Source organism: Macaca thibetana, chromosome 2 (genome assembly GCF_024542745.1).
Source record: "Macaca thibetana thibetana isolate TM-01 chromosome 2, ASM2454274v1, whole genome shotgun sequence".
NCBI lineage: Eukaryota > Metazoa > Chordata > Mammalia > Primates > Cercopithecidae > Macaca > Macaca thibetana.
In genome coordinates this window covers 154,653,801-154,668,951 of record NC_065579.1, presented here as the reverse complement: position 1 = coordinate 154,668,951, position 15,151 = coordinate 154,653,801, and the positions used below count along the sequence as shown (strand labels likewise).

At 36.3% G+C, this 15,151-nt stretch overlaps 3 protein-coding genes across 9 annotated transcripts in view; 1 reads left to right on the top strand and 2 right to left on the bottom strand.

Moving 5' to 3' along the window:
- NDUFB4 (NADH:ubiquinone oxidoreductase subunit B4) overlaps positions 1-15,151 on the top strand; it is an 812,324-nt gene that overhangs the window by 50,903 nt on the left and 746,270 nt on the right. The window lies entirely within an intron of this gene.
- The window catches only part of LOC126949250 (cytochrome c oxidase copper chaperone), an 846,236-nt gene that overhangs the window by 161,243 nt on the left and 669,842 nt on the right, over positions 1-15,151 (bottom strand). The gene's annotated exons all lie outside the window — the stretch shown is intronic.
- The window catches only part of GSK3B (glycogen synthase kinase 3 beta), a 270,425-nt gene that overhangs the window by 13,593 nt on the left and 241,681 nt on the right, over positions 1-15,151 (bottom strand). For both annotated transcript variants that reach the window (XM_050781893.1, XM_050781894.1), the window contains one exon: positions 8,597-8,695. In XM_050781893.1, the coding sequence (XP_050637850.1) occupies positions 8,597-8,695 (99 nt within the window). The remainder of the gene's footprint in view (positions 1-8,596; positions 8,696-15,151) is intronic.

The window sequence follows — 15,151 nt, the reverse complement described above, 5'->3', positions numbered from 1 at the left end:
CTAAGCTGGTTTGATTTTAGGTATCTATATACAAACTCACAAAGTGAACCTGAAACTCTAACATGGGGTAGATATAATCTCGGTGTCAGTGAATTTGTCAAAATGGTATAGTTCAAAATGGAAGTCTGTATTTCAGATGCAGAGCCAACAGGAGGAAACGGATGCAGCATTGTACCTAAAAGAGATGCACATATTAACTGGCTATCAAGTTGGTAACACCTAAAAATGTGTATGTGCACACATGCACACTGTACTTCCCCTACTCCCACTCTACGAGGAAATGGGGCAATGGGGAAATAGAAAAGTACCTGTATTGACAGTGGGGAGTATGAACTGACAGCGGGACAAGCTTTCAGAAAGCAATTTGACATTAAACTTTAAAATTCTTTATACTTTTTGACTCTACTTCTAAAAATTTAGAAGAATAAGTACAGCTTTATGCAAAGATATCTTCAAAGCATTTTTCAGAACAACAAAAACAAAAAACCCCATCTTCAACACAAACCAAATGTCCAAGAATAGTAAGTTAATTATGGTATAGCCTTAGGATATTGGCTGAATACTATAGTCATATACCTTCACCCTCTAAATAGCCTAAGCCCATTTTTTTAAAAAGCATCTCTCTCTGCCCATTCATATACAGACTAAAACATAATGTTATGTGTGATTATCTTTGAAAGTAGAATAGAGGTAATTTTTATTTCCTAAAATAACTATACACTATTATGTTCTTGATAGACAAAAATGCCTTTTTTTTTTTTTTAAAGTTGCAGACTTTTATGAAATTTAACATCTATTTGGGTTAAGATAAAGAGAAAACAGGAAGAACTTTACAAAGAAAAACAACAGGGCACGCACTGCAGCTTCTACATTAGACAGAATATGAATACAGCTTTCCCAATGTACACTGTAAAACTGGCCCAAAGGCCAGGTATAATATTAATAGTACTTGGGGAAAGGATGAGGGAGGGTAACTCTCATTTTAGAAAAGCAAGCATCTAATAAACTGACCATTTGCTTAACATTTCACCTCTCAAAAACAGTAGAAACAAACAATGAGAGAAATTATTCTGTGCTTAATTCTGCCCAACTAAAAAGAATTGGCTAGTATGTAGGTAACAGGAATTCTGAGGTGAAAATAATTGTAATTGTAAGACAAAGGGGCCACCAGCCATAGCAAAATCTGAACCAGATTTTAGCCAGATGAATTTTTAGAAGTTTGAAGAACAAACAGGTATGATTCGGTGCTAAAGTCTTCAAAAGAGGCTAACAACTAACAAGAAATAGAAAAGTATGAACAAACTTTGATCAAGTAATTGCAATAATCTCTACGCAAATAAAGTAACAGCAAGAGCTTTTCAAACCAAGATGAAGACAACTTAAGTTGGCTCACCACGTACAATGACCTCATCCAAATGTTATCATGATTCCCTCTTCTGTTAGAAGGGTTTTCAACTTGAAAGGATGTAACAAAAATCCTAATAAAAAAAATGTGCCTCAAGGAAGGTAAGGGCAATGTATACATTTTCAATGTCTTTAAACTCACAATCTATAGTCCAAGAAACAAATCTAAAATTGATTACAGAAACTCACAGCTTACAGATATTTAGGCACTAGAAATTTCCCCAAGTCTTAAAAACAACGGTTTGATTTCCATCTTTGATATGGTTACTTTTTTTTTTATGGAAAAAAGCTGAAAGTTTTCTTTAAAGAAAGAAGCATTTTACAAAGTGTTTTTTTAACAACCTCCTCACACAAATGAGTATTTTAAATGTTGGTCTGTAGTTAAGCAAACAAGAGGAATGACCAGTCACTAAGAGGAATGACCAATCAACTAAGAGACCACCAGAAGAGTAATTTCTAGGAAACCCAGTCCAGTTCCAATTAATTTATCAGTAACTTGAATAAAGGCAAAACATTTCTAGTAGGCTCTGCCTTGTCCTCTTTGATATGTTTTATTAGTTGCTTGGGTAGAGGTAAAAAACTGACATGTTTATGAAATGTACAGATGACATACAATTGTGTAGACAATCCAACACCCTAATACTTTAGAACAAATCCAGGATTAGGAGTTAAAGCTGTCATTAGTATGGAGGGCAAGTTAGCTATCATTAACATTTGAAGGACTTTTACATAGATCTGGATGGTTCTGTTATAATTTCACAGTAGAATCACTGACTGGAAGAAGGCATACAGAAATAAATTTCAGGGTGAAAAAAGGATAAACTTTTCTAATAGAGTGATGCAAAGATAAAAAGGTGTTCATTCTTGCAGTAATGTCTATTACTGAATATACATAACCATGGGATAGATGACCACTTCTCGGTAGATAATGAGGGGTGGACTGAAATCAGTGGTTTTTAACAGCAGAACCACTGCATTGAAAGAAATTTTATGCAGATGACCAATATACCAAAGAGATAAACACAGAAAACTGCTCTAGTTGAAATTCCCTACAACATCTCACATTCAACTCATCTGAGCAGATGATCTCTAAAACAGTTCGTATTTGATTAAGAAAACAGTAATGTCTTGAGATTTATTACTTTAGATGTTCCAGATGCATGGTCTCCTAAATGGAGTGAATGAGTTGACTGGGCATACAAAGAAAATAAGACACATATAATATATATTATATATTTTATATATATAAATGTTGAACATTTCCTATGTTGACCATTCATATATATATTATATATGTTATTTATATATATAAAATATATATGTATTTTTTTTTTCAGTCAACATAAGAAATTATACTATGAATTTTGGCTGGCCACAGTGGCTCACTCCTGTAATCCCAGCACTTTGGGAGGCCAAGGCAGGCAGACTACTTGATGCCAGGAGTTCGAGACCAGCCTGGCCAACAAAGTGAAACCCCGTCTGTACTAAAATTACAAAAAATTAGCCAGGTATGGTGGTGCGCACCTGTAATCCCAGCTACTTGGGAGGCTGAGGCATGAGAATCACTTGAACCCAGGAGTTAGAGGTTGCAGTGAGCTGAGATCACGCCACTGTACTCCAGTCTGGGAGACAGAGTAAGATTGTCTCAAAACAAACAAATAAACAAACAAACAAACAAAAAAACCCACACACACACCAAATAAATTATACTTTAAGAATTGAGAGTAGTATGCGTAATTTTCAAGAGATTCTCATGTCAATCAGAGCCATGATTAACAATAATGCCTCTAGATACTAAAGCATTTTAAAAACAACTTATAAAGAATATTTTTTCGGAAAAAAAAGTCAACATCCATACCCATTAATTTAGCACAACAGTTTACAGTTTTGTATATTTCTGTCTAGTCCCTATCCACATGAAAATAAACATTTTGACAATAGTAACCAACAAGGTTCATGAGATTTTAAAATTTTCTCTACATAAATTAGGATGAGTATTTCCACGAATGTCCATAAGCTTCAGGAAAATTGTTTTTTATGGCTACATAAAAACGGAGATTTCGTAATGTATTAAAACAACTTCCTACTGTTGACCATTCAGGTTACATTGGCTCTCCTTTTTGTTATATATTAATACAGAATTTTTATTAATTTATTATATATATTATGAGATTCCTCTGTCTGTACATGGTAGCCTTTTTCTTTCCAAAATATTTATCCTGAAGTTAAAATCCCTAAAGTGGAATTACTGAACTAAAAAGTCTAAATTCTGACAGCTCGTTTTATACTATAATACTTTACCATAAGTTTTTATCAGCTCACATACAGTTGCAGTACACAACAAAAGGAAAGTTGAAACATCTGCAAAAATAGTTCCCTCAGTGTTAATGTCCTCAAACTTAATACTGGCACATTCTTTACCATTTTCAAAGAAGGTGAGAAAGAATTGTGTATTTTGTTGTACTAGTCAGTTTGTTGGTGATGACAGAGAATAATTATATATTCCTAGAATTAGGACGGTATGATTTTAGGCCACAATCTGGGTATGAAAATGTCTATTTTCTTTTTTTTTTTTTTAAGACAAGAGTCTCACTCTGTTGCCCAGGCTGGAGTGCTGGGGTGCAGTGGCACAATCTCGGCTTACTGCGAGCTCCGCCTCCTGGGTTCACGCCCTTCTCCTGCTTCAGCCTCCCAAGTAACTGGGACTACAGGCGCCTGCCACCACGCTCGGCTAATTTTTGCATTTTTTAGTAGAGACGGGGTTTCACCGTGTTAGCCAGGATGGTCTTGATCTCCTGATCTTGTGATCTGCCCCCGTCGGCCTCCCAGAGTGCTGGGATTACAGGCATGAGCCACCGCGCCGGCTGAAAATGTCTATTTTCTTTTGCTTTTTTTCAGAAGCAGCAATATAGAGAATTAGATTTCAGCCTATAATATATTTAAAATATTAAGACTTAAATATCTGAAAACCATTTAACAGCTTTGGCTAACAACAGTAACTGACTAAAATCTGAAGTTGATTTCACCATAATATAGTCAGTATGATCATGGTTGATGGCATCTTTGGCAATCTGCTTTGTTTTTCTGCTTTTATTCCACATACTTTAGGATTGAGCTTTGTTTCCAGGTCTACACAAATGTCAGAAAACTCCATTCTTGTTTAAGCCAGCTATAAGCAACGTAAAAAGTGTCCCAAGCAGTTTATCTAGGAGCCTCTGTATTCCGATGATCTTGCTCTAGACACAAATATACTTGACAGAACCTCAATTGCAATGATGCTGAGCAATAATAGGAATGGTATTTTAACAGATCAGATGATAATTCAGTTATGGTACTCTTTTGAATTTGTATTTTAGTGATGCAAGGTCATTTTTAGATGATTTGCAGGCACATTCTCAGGCTACTGAAAACAGGTTAAGTATTATTTTGCTTCTTGTTGATATGACTGTTATAAACTAAAAGTAGCTCCACCTCTAAAATATGAATCATTTTGATGTTATGTGCTCCATTACACTGATTTAAATTAAGTATGACAACTAGTTTAGTTACTTAGGGGTTCATAGTGTAATCAATTCTCCCCAGGTTATTTGGGGTATATTACCGTGGTGATGTAGCTTAGGTGGGTGATAAGAAATTCTTTGAAAATTTAAATTTGAAATATTTCCAGGTTCAGATATTCAAGGTCTAGAACTTTATAGCTTAACAGTTTATTTATTTATTTTTTTTGGACTCTGGAGCAGATCCTGAAATGCTTTGTGAGGAAAGCTTTGGTTATGTCTGTAGCTTAGCAGTCCCTCACTCTGTCTAGACAGTGTGGAGAGATGCATGTCCATTTATCCAGGAAAGAAAAGTCATAGATTCTTTTGTCATAGAGGATGGATGTCAATCCTGCCCTCCACATGGCTTTTTAAAAAAAGCATGTCTGATGTGTCCTTAACTTTGCAAAAACAGTAATAAAAAAAGCAATAGCAGTTTCCTTTCACTGAGAGCCTACTGTATGGGCAGGCAAAGTGCTAATAAGCACTCTGAACACTTTATATCTTACTTCTTACAACTCTATGTAGTGGATATTTATTAATCCTGCTTTGGGACAAGGAAACCAAATCTAAGAGAAACAGAGGAGATATATATATATATATATATATATATATATATATATTTTTTTTTTTTTTGAGACAAAGTTTTTCTCTTATTGCCCAGGCTGGAGTGCAATGGCAAAATCTCGGCTCACTGCAACCTCTGCCTCCCAGGTTCAAGTGATTCTCTTGCCTTAACCTCCTGAGTAGCTGGGATTACAGATATGCGTCACCATGCCCGGCTACTTTTGTATTTTTAGTAGAGACAGGGTATCTCCACATTGGTCAGGCTGGTCTTGAACTCCCAACCTCAGGTGATCCGCCTGCCTCGGCCTCCCAAAGTGCTGGGATTACAGGCGAGAGCCACCGCGCCTGGCTGGGGACTTATATATTTTAAGGTCTTACAAAAGAATGTAACTCACACTGACAAATTCTTATTTAAAGTATACATGAATCTTTAACTACAGGCACCCAGAAGGCCAAGCAATCAATCACTTGGTCTAGACCAGCATTTCCTGAGGTATGTTTGGTGACATACTTGGGGCTTCACTACTGCAGCGCCATAGAAAACTGTTTAACTATACTGTGGTTAAACTGTTTTTGGGTTACAATGAGGGGAACTTTAAAAAAAGTTATCTATTTGAAACTCACATTTCTTGTTAAAATGATGATGTTAAGAGTTCACTTACTCTATCTCTTTCAGTAACAAATCTGAGACCCTAAAGGAGAAATATTTCTTAAACAGCGGGGCCGGAAACACCGTTTTTCCCACGACACCAGTGTGCTTTTATCTAATGAACAATGGAAAATTTTAACAGAATTGTAACACTTCTTTATTTACTTTAGCTCAGACCAATATCTGAAATATCCTCTTTGGTAATTATTAAGGTACTCAAAGCATGCATTTCTCTAAACTAATTTTAGCTCTGACCTCAGCTTACCATTCCTCTATTAACTTCCCCATACCCCAATTCAACTTTGGAGTAAACTCTCAGAGTCAAAGTTCAATGTCGGTTTCTATTTTTATGTTGAAATCTGATTTCTACAGCTGTAAAAATATACACATGTAAATTATTATTATTATTTTGCGGTTTGCTGTAGCCTGTATCAAAACAACATGAAAATCAGGTTATACTAAGCTCCTACTAAGCAGACAATTTGCTCAAAAACATAAGTCACAATCATTAATTAAGTTTGGTATCCTGCATTAAGAAAGTTAGTTTAAACTGCTCAAAACCTACTCATTTTTATACACCGTGTAAAGCCATTCTAAGTAAAACTGTGGAAATGAGCTCAATAAAATAAGTAAATGTGTTAGTTCAGGGTTAGGGCCTTTTTCATATTGTAAACAATTAATGTAACCTGGGCCAGTATTAAATTTGTTAATGGCTCATAGCAATTCTGTCTTGATTCTAAATAGGTCATACTTTAAAAAATATTTTTACCTTAAACACTTTAAAGCAGATTTCAGCACACTTTCTCAACTGTAAAATGGAGTGGCAATGCTGTCCTAAAGTACAGACAAATAAAGACAAGTAAAGACAAATGTCGTCCTAAAGTAATTGCCACTCCATTTTACAGACTGGGAAAATGAATAAGACACTAATAAAACTAATAAAGTTCAAATGACTTTCTCAAGGTAGCATGTGCTGATAAACTTGGAACAAGAAAAGAGATCGTTCTTTCCAGACTTTTCCTGAACATGAACTAGAATGTTTTATATCTTTATTAGCAACATTTTAAAAGATTAAGATTAGACAGAAACAACACCATATCAAACGGGACATGGTTTTTGACCTTACTGTTTAATGATGAGAACTAGTAATCAAAGATTTTCTCTCCTGCAGCATAAATACCCTTAGGCAAAAATGGATCTGATCCAACTCAGTTCAAGACTATTTAAAGAAAATGAAGTCAGCTCCTGCCATTAGCTTTTTGGACAGAGAGAGAGAAAATAAAGGTGCCAAATTCTGAGCCCCTAATTGTGCTACCTATTATGTTTCTAACTTTTAAAAGCTTTTAAGTTTTAAAAGCATCCAGTCATTATTTGGAAGAACTTCACTTCACTCTTAAGGGTTGGATATTTTCAGAGTATCTCCAAGGACACTGATTCTCACTAAATCAGGCCTCACCATTAGCTGGCTTCGGGCCCACAGTACACCTTAGCTCTAACCCGTGAATAACTTTTTTTTTTGGTATATAAGAGTCTCGTCACATTCTGATCTAAATCTCAGTTAAACGTATTTGCATTGCAGTTTTAGTCCTTTCAAATGATTAAAGAAAATGATTAAATATAAGTATAAACTTATAACTTATACTTCTTGGAAATTTGCCTCTCTAGTATACTACTACAATTTACATTTGAGGGGAAAAAAACAAAAGTGAATTATTTTCAGTAACAATATATTTATGTTTTCAGCTATAAACATCTCATTTGATTTGACATCCTACTGAAATTACATAAAAACCGTTAACTTAAAAAATTTTTTTAAATTTATTTTTATTTTTTAGATGGGGTCTCACTATGCTGTCCAGGCTGATCTTGAACTCCTGGCCTCAAGTGATCCTTTTGCTAAGATGACAGAATTTAACATCATTATCAGAAGATATTTATATCTTATATATAAGGTCCTGGTGGGTACTTTTGTTTTATGCTTTTTGGAAATAAAGCAAAAAATTTTATTCATGTTTACTCATTTGGCTGTGCTGTTTTTGATACATAAAAGGTATTAAATGTTCATACTCATCAAATGAAATGAAAGGTAATCATGTCTTTTGAAAAACAATTTTTTTTTTTTTGAGACATTCTCTGTCACCCAGGCTGGAGTGCAGTGGCACGATCTCAGCTCAACGTAACCTCTGCCTCCCGGTTTCAAGCAATTCTCCTATCTCAGCCTCCCCAGACGCTGGGATTACAGGCACCTGCCACCACACCTAGCTAATTTTTTATTTTTAGTAGAGAGGAGGTTTCACCCCTTGTTGGTCAGGCTGGTCTCGAACTCCTGACCTCAGGTGATCCACCTACCACGGACTCCCAAAGTGCTGGGATTACACGTGTGAGCCACTGCGCCCAGCCCAGAGTATGTTTTTATAGAAGAGACTTAGAATGTTCTTACCTGAGGCTGCTGTGGCATTTGTGGGGGTTGAAGCAGCTGCTTGAATCCGAGCATGAGGAGGAATAAGGATGGTAGCCAGAGGTGGATTACTTGACAGTTCTATAGAAGGTTAAGACACAAATGTTAGAGTCCACTCTTAACTTTGTATGCAAAACCATTTTATTGGTAAGAGTGAAAATAAGATTCTGCATTAAACTACCAGTTTAGGCCGGGCACGGTGGCTCACGCCTATAATCCCAGCACTTTGGGAGGCCAAGGTGGGTGAATCACCTGAGGTCAGGAGTTTGAGACCAGCCTGGCCAACATGGTGAAACTCTGTCTCTACTAAAAATACAAAAATTAGGGGATCAAATGCAACAAGAAGAGCTAACTATCTTAAATATATATGCATCCAATACAGGAGCATCCAGATTCACAAAGGAAGTTCTTAAAGACCTACAAAGAGACTTGGACTCCCACACAAAAACAGTGGGAGACTTTAACACCACACTGTCAGTATTACACAGATCAACAAAACAGAACAGTAACAAGGATATTCGGGACTTGAACTCAGCTCTGGACCAAGTTCTGTAGATAGATATCTACACTCCTCGGCAAATGTAAAAGAACAGAAATCATAACGAACAGTCTCTCAGACCACAGTGAATCAAATTAGAACTCAGGATTAAGAAATTCACTCAAAACTGCACAACTACATGGAAACCGAACAACCTGCTCCTGAATGACTACTGGGTAAATAACAAAATGAAGGCAGAAATAAGTAAGTTCTTTGAAACCAATGAGAACAAAGATACAACATACCAGAATCTCTGGGACACAGCTAAAGCAGTGTTTAGAGGGAAGTTTATATAGCACTAAATAAATGCCCACAGGAGAAAGCAGGAAAGATGTAAAAATTGACACCCTAACATCGCAATTAAAAGAACCACAGAAGGAAGGGCAAACAAATTCAAGCTAGCACAATACAAGAAATAACTAAGATCAGAGCAGAAGAGAAGGAGATACAGACACAAAAAAAACCCTTAAAAAAAAATCAGTGAATCCAGGATCTGGTTTTTTGAAAAGATTAACAAAATAGATAGACTGCCAGCCAGATTAATAAAGAAGAAAAAGAGAGAAGAATCAAATAGATACAATAAAAAATGATAAAGGGGAGATCACCACCGATCCCACAGAAATACAAACTACCATCAGAGAATACTATAAACACCTCTACGCAAATAAACTAGAAAATCTAGAAGAAATGGATAAACTCCTGGACACATACACCCTCCCAAGACTAAACCAGGAAGAAGTTGAATCTCTGAATAGACCAATGGCAGTAATTAATAGTCCACCAACAAAAAAAGCCCAGGACCAGATGGATTCACGGTTGAATTCTACCAGAGGTACAAAGAGGAGCTGGTACCATTCCTTCTGAAACTATTCCAACCAATAGAAAAAGAGGGAATCCTCCCTAACTCATTTTATGAGGCCAGCATCATCCTGATAATAAAACCTGGCAGAGACACAACAAAGAAAGAAAATTTCAGGCCAGTATCTCTGATGAACATCGATGCAAAAATCCTCAATAAAATACTGGCAAACTGAATCCAGCAGCACATTAAAAAGCATATCCACCATGATCAAGTCGGCTTCATCCCTGGGATGCAAGGCTGGTTCAACACACGCAAATCAATAAATGTAATTCATCACATAAACAGAACTAATGACAAAAAACATATGATTATCTCAACAGATGCAGCAAAGGCCTTCAATAAAACTCTACAGCCTTTCATGCTAAAAACACTCAATAAACTAGGTATTGATGGAACATATCTCAAAACAGTAAGAGCTATTTATGACAAACCCACAGTCAATATTGTACTGAATGGGCAAAAGCTGGAAGCATTCCCTTTGAAAACCGGCACAAAACCAGGGTGCCCTCTCTCACCACTCCTATTCAACATAATATTGGAAGTTCTGGCCAGGGCAATCAGGCAAGAGAAAGAAATAAAGGGTATTCGAATAGGAAGAGAGGAAGTCAAATTATCTGTTTGCAGATGACATGATTGTCTATTTAGAAAACCCCACTATCTCAGCCCAAAATCTCCTTAAGCTGATAAGCAACTTCAGCAAAGTCTCAGGATACAAAATCAATGACAAAAATCACAAACATTCCTATATACCAATAATAGACAAACAGCCAAATCATGAGCAAACTCTCATTCACAACTGCTACAAAAAGAATAAAATACCTAGGAATACAACTTACAAGGGATGTGAAGGACCTCTTCAAGGAGGACTACAAACCACTGTTCAAGGAAATAAGAGAGGACACAAACAAATGGAAAAACATTCCATACTAATGGATAGGAAGAATTAATATGGTGAAAATGGCCATATTGCCCAAAGTAATTTATAGATTATTCAATGCTATTCCCATCAAACTACCACTGACTTTCTTCGCAGAATTAGAAAACACTACTTTAAATTTCATATGGAACCAAAAAAGAGCCAAGACAATCCTAAGCAAAAACAACAAAGCTGGAGGCAGCACAACCTGGCTTCGAACTCTACTACAAGGTTACAGTAACCAAAACAGCATGGTACTGGTACCAAAACAGAGGTATAGACCAATGGAACAGAACAGAGTCCTCAGAAATAACACCACACATCTGCAACCATTTGATCTTTGACAAACCTGACAAAAACAAGAAATGGGGAAAAGATTCCCTATTTAATAAATGGTGCTGGGAAAACTGGCTAGCCATATGTAGAAGACCATTAAACTATACCTTATACCTGGACCCCTTCCTTATACTTTATACAAAAATTAACTCAAGATGGATGAGAGACTTAAATATTAGACCTAAAACCACAAAAACCCTAGAAGAAAACCTAGGCAATACCATTCAGGACATAGGCAAGGGCAAAGAATTCATGACTAAAACACCAAAAGTAATGGCAACAAAAGCCAAAATGGACAAATGGGATCTAATTAAACTAACGGGCTTCTGCACAGCAAAAGAAACTATTATCAGAACAGGCAACCTACAGAATAAGAAAAATTTTTGCCATCCATCTGACAAAAGGGCTAATAACAAGAATCTACAAGCAACTTAAACAAATTTACCAAAAAAAACCAAAACCCATCAAAAAGTGGGTGAAAGATACGAACAGATATTTTTCAAAAGACGACATTTATGTGGCCGAGAAACATATGAAAAAAAGTTCATCATCACTGATTATTAGAGAAACGCAAATCAAAACCACGATGAGAAACCATCTCACACTATTTAGAATGGCGATCATTAAAAAGTCAGGAAACAACAGATGCTGGAGAGGATGTGAAGAAATAGGTACGCTTTTACACTGTTGGTGGGAGTGTAAATTAGTTTAACAATTGTGGAAGATAGTGTGGTGATACCTCAAGGATCTAGAACTTGAAATACCATTTGACCCAGCAATCCCATTACTAGGTATATACCCAAAGAATTACAAATCATTCTACTATAAAGACACATGCATACATACGTTTATTGCAGCACTATTCATGATAGCAAAGACTTGGAAGCAACCCAAATGCCCATCAATGTATTAGAATGGATAAAGTAAATGTGGCCCACATACATCATGGAATATTATGCAGCCATAAAAAAAGAATGAGTTCATGTCCTTTGCAGGGACATGGATGAAGCTGGAAACCATCATTCTCAGCAAACTAACATAGGAACACAAGACCAAGCACCGCATGTTCTCACTCATAAGTGGCAGTTGAACAATGAGAACATATGGGCACAGGGAGGGGAACATTACATACCAGGGCCTGCTGGGGAGGTAGGGGGCAAGGGGAGGGATAGCATTAGGAGAAATACCTAACGTAGACGATGGATTGATGGGTGCAGCAAACCACTATGGCACACGTATACCTATGTAACCAACCTGCACCTTCTCCACATGTATCCCAGAACTTAAAAATATAATAATAATCACTAAAAAAAGAATAGGTTTTTTAAAAAATACAAAAATTAGCCTGGCATGGTGGCACACACCTGTGATCCCAGCTCCTCGGGAGGCTGAGGCAGGAGAATCACTTGAACCCGCAAGGCAGAGGTTGCAGTGAGCCAAGACCGTGCCATTGCACTTCAGCCTGGGCGACAAGAGCGAAACTCCGTCTCAAAAACAAAACAAAACAAAACAAAACAAAACAAAACCAAAAACAAAACCCTACCAGTTTAACAGGGGGAAAAAAACCCACATGACAAACCTGTATCTCAAATTAGCTAAATGAGTCAGTAATCAACTTACAGAAAAAGCCCACAGAAGCACTGTGATACGTAACAAAGGCATTATCTGCTAAAATTATGTCTGAGAACTAAAAATATCTCGGGGAAAGATGTGGCCAAAGTTTTGGAGTAGGTATATTAATAAGACATATCTGCATCTTTCATTGATGTAAATATATTAGGTCTTCCTGTCCTACTCTGGCAATATTTGACTACAGGAAATACTGTACAAACATATTCTTTATGTTTTTAAATGGTGGTGTCATAGCAAAGAGAATATGAATGAGAATGTGTGTCTGTATGTGTATGTATGTACAACTGGATGTACTGACCAACCTACCCAGCTGTTTATGAGCCAATGGCAGATAAGACTTACCTAGACACTAGTGGAAAAAGGATTTGAGAAACATTTGTTTAAAGTATCACTGCTTTTATTAAAACTGAAAATGTCTTTATCCAATTTACTCAGTAAGATTATTTTTGTTACTTTTTACAAGTTTGAAATAGGCTTTTTATCTGCATGGGGGAAGCTGTTTCTGTCAAATGTACTTATTTCTCTGAAGAATCAAGTTCTGTAGCAAGTCGTGGTAGCGAGCTTGTACATAAAAGCATTTGTTGTTAGTTTTAGGTAACGTTTTAGGTTCTCCCAGTTTAGTTTTAGGTTCTCCCAGTTACCTGGGATAACCCTGGTTCATGCTTGTTACTTAAGTATTTAGCCTGTAAGTACTAATTTTCACTCTAATATGTTTCACAGTTTGAAGAAAAAATCATAACCATAACTAGCTACAGGAGTACATTATCCTCTGAGCTACAGCACACACTTTGGCAATTCACAGATACGGCATGAACTTTAAAAAGTTCAAGAAAAGCTTTTTTTTTTTTTTAAATTAAGGTATAATTTATATTAACATAAACCATTTAAAAGTGTACAATTCAGCACAATTCAACATTTAGTACATTTAGTGCATTCGCAATGTTGTATAACCATCACCTCTAGTTCCAAAACATTTTCATCACCCCAAAGGGAAACCCCAAACTCACAAGCAGTCACTCTACATTAATCCCGTCCTCTAAGCCCCTAGCAAGGGAAATTGTATTTTTAATGTAGTAGTTTTAAAATGTCTTCTGGTGCAAAGCCCCTGCCAATAATATTTATTCAAATTGGTACCTAAATATCTAAATTTTGTACTAATTTACATATTAAATGCTATCAGATTGTGGTAAAGAAAAGCAACAAATTGATGCTAAGATTTATTGAAAATGAATGAAAGGAAAAGCTTAAAACTGAGAGAAGACTATTCATTTTCCTTTCCCCTTAAATGAGAAAATTTAGTCCAGCTGATCAAATAGTCTTCCCTGGGAAGACAGTTGAAGACTACTGCCCTAATTATCAGGTTCTAGGAGACACTGTTTTCTCACAATCAGACTTGGTAGCTATTTTGGTTCTTGTTAAGGAACAGAAAGCTCCTATGCCATTTTACTTCAAATCAGTTCAATTTTAACCCACAATCTTATATGCAGGAAAGTAAAATAATTTCTAGCAATTGTGATGGCTGAAAACTTTATGGTTCCAGGTACAAAAAAGTATTAATATGTGGTTTTCATTCTAAAGAAATTCAGATTTACCCTTCTCAATTAAAATCACCTAATATAGAAAGGCTTCTTTAAAATCCATCCATCCATCAACCCACCCACATACCCATCCATCCACCTAACAGTATTGAACATGAACTACGTAAGGTCCCAGGATAGGGAGATAAAAAGATAACTGTCCTTGTCTGATCAACAGAAATTGACAAGAACAACTGAAAAAACAATCTGGCAAGAAAGGCAACCACTTAGGACAGCGGCACTGTCAAATGAAAACATCTCGATAACCATGTGCCCGATACCTAAAATAAAATCTAACAATGAAAAGAGGACCGGAGTTTTTAATAAGACATTTTGACAAAGCTGTTAAAAATAATCTATAAAATAAACGGTGTATCAGTGGTCTGTGGTCCCTCTCCTTATGGCCCATCTTGCCCATTTTCTCCCATATATTTACTCTCTCTCACCACATCACCTATCCTTCTGTGCATCTGAATGCCCAGTTGAAGGCCATAGCAGTTTTGTTTCTTAGTCTGGACAAGAATATGTAATGTATAGTCAGTTATCCCTTGGTATCCTGGGGGCCTGGTTCCAAGACCCTCCTCAGATACCCAAATCCAAAGATGCTCAAGTCCCTTGCATAAAATGGAGTAGTATTTATAGGTAATCTACACAGAGCCTCTTATATACTTTACTT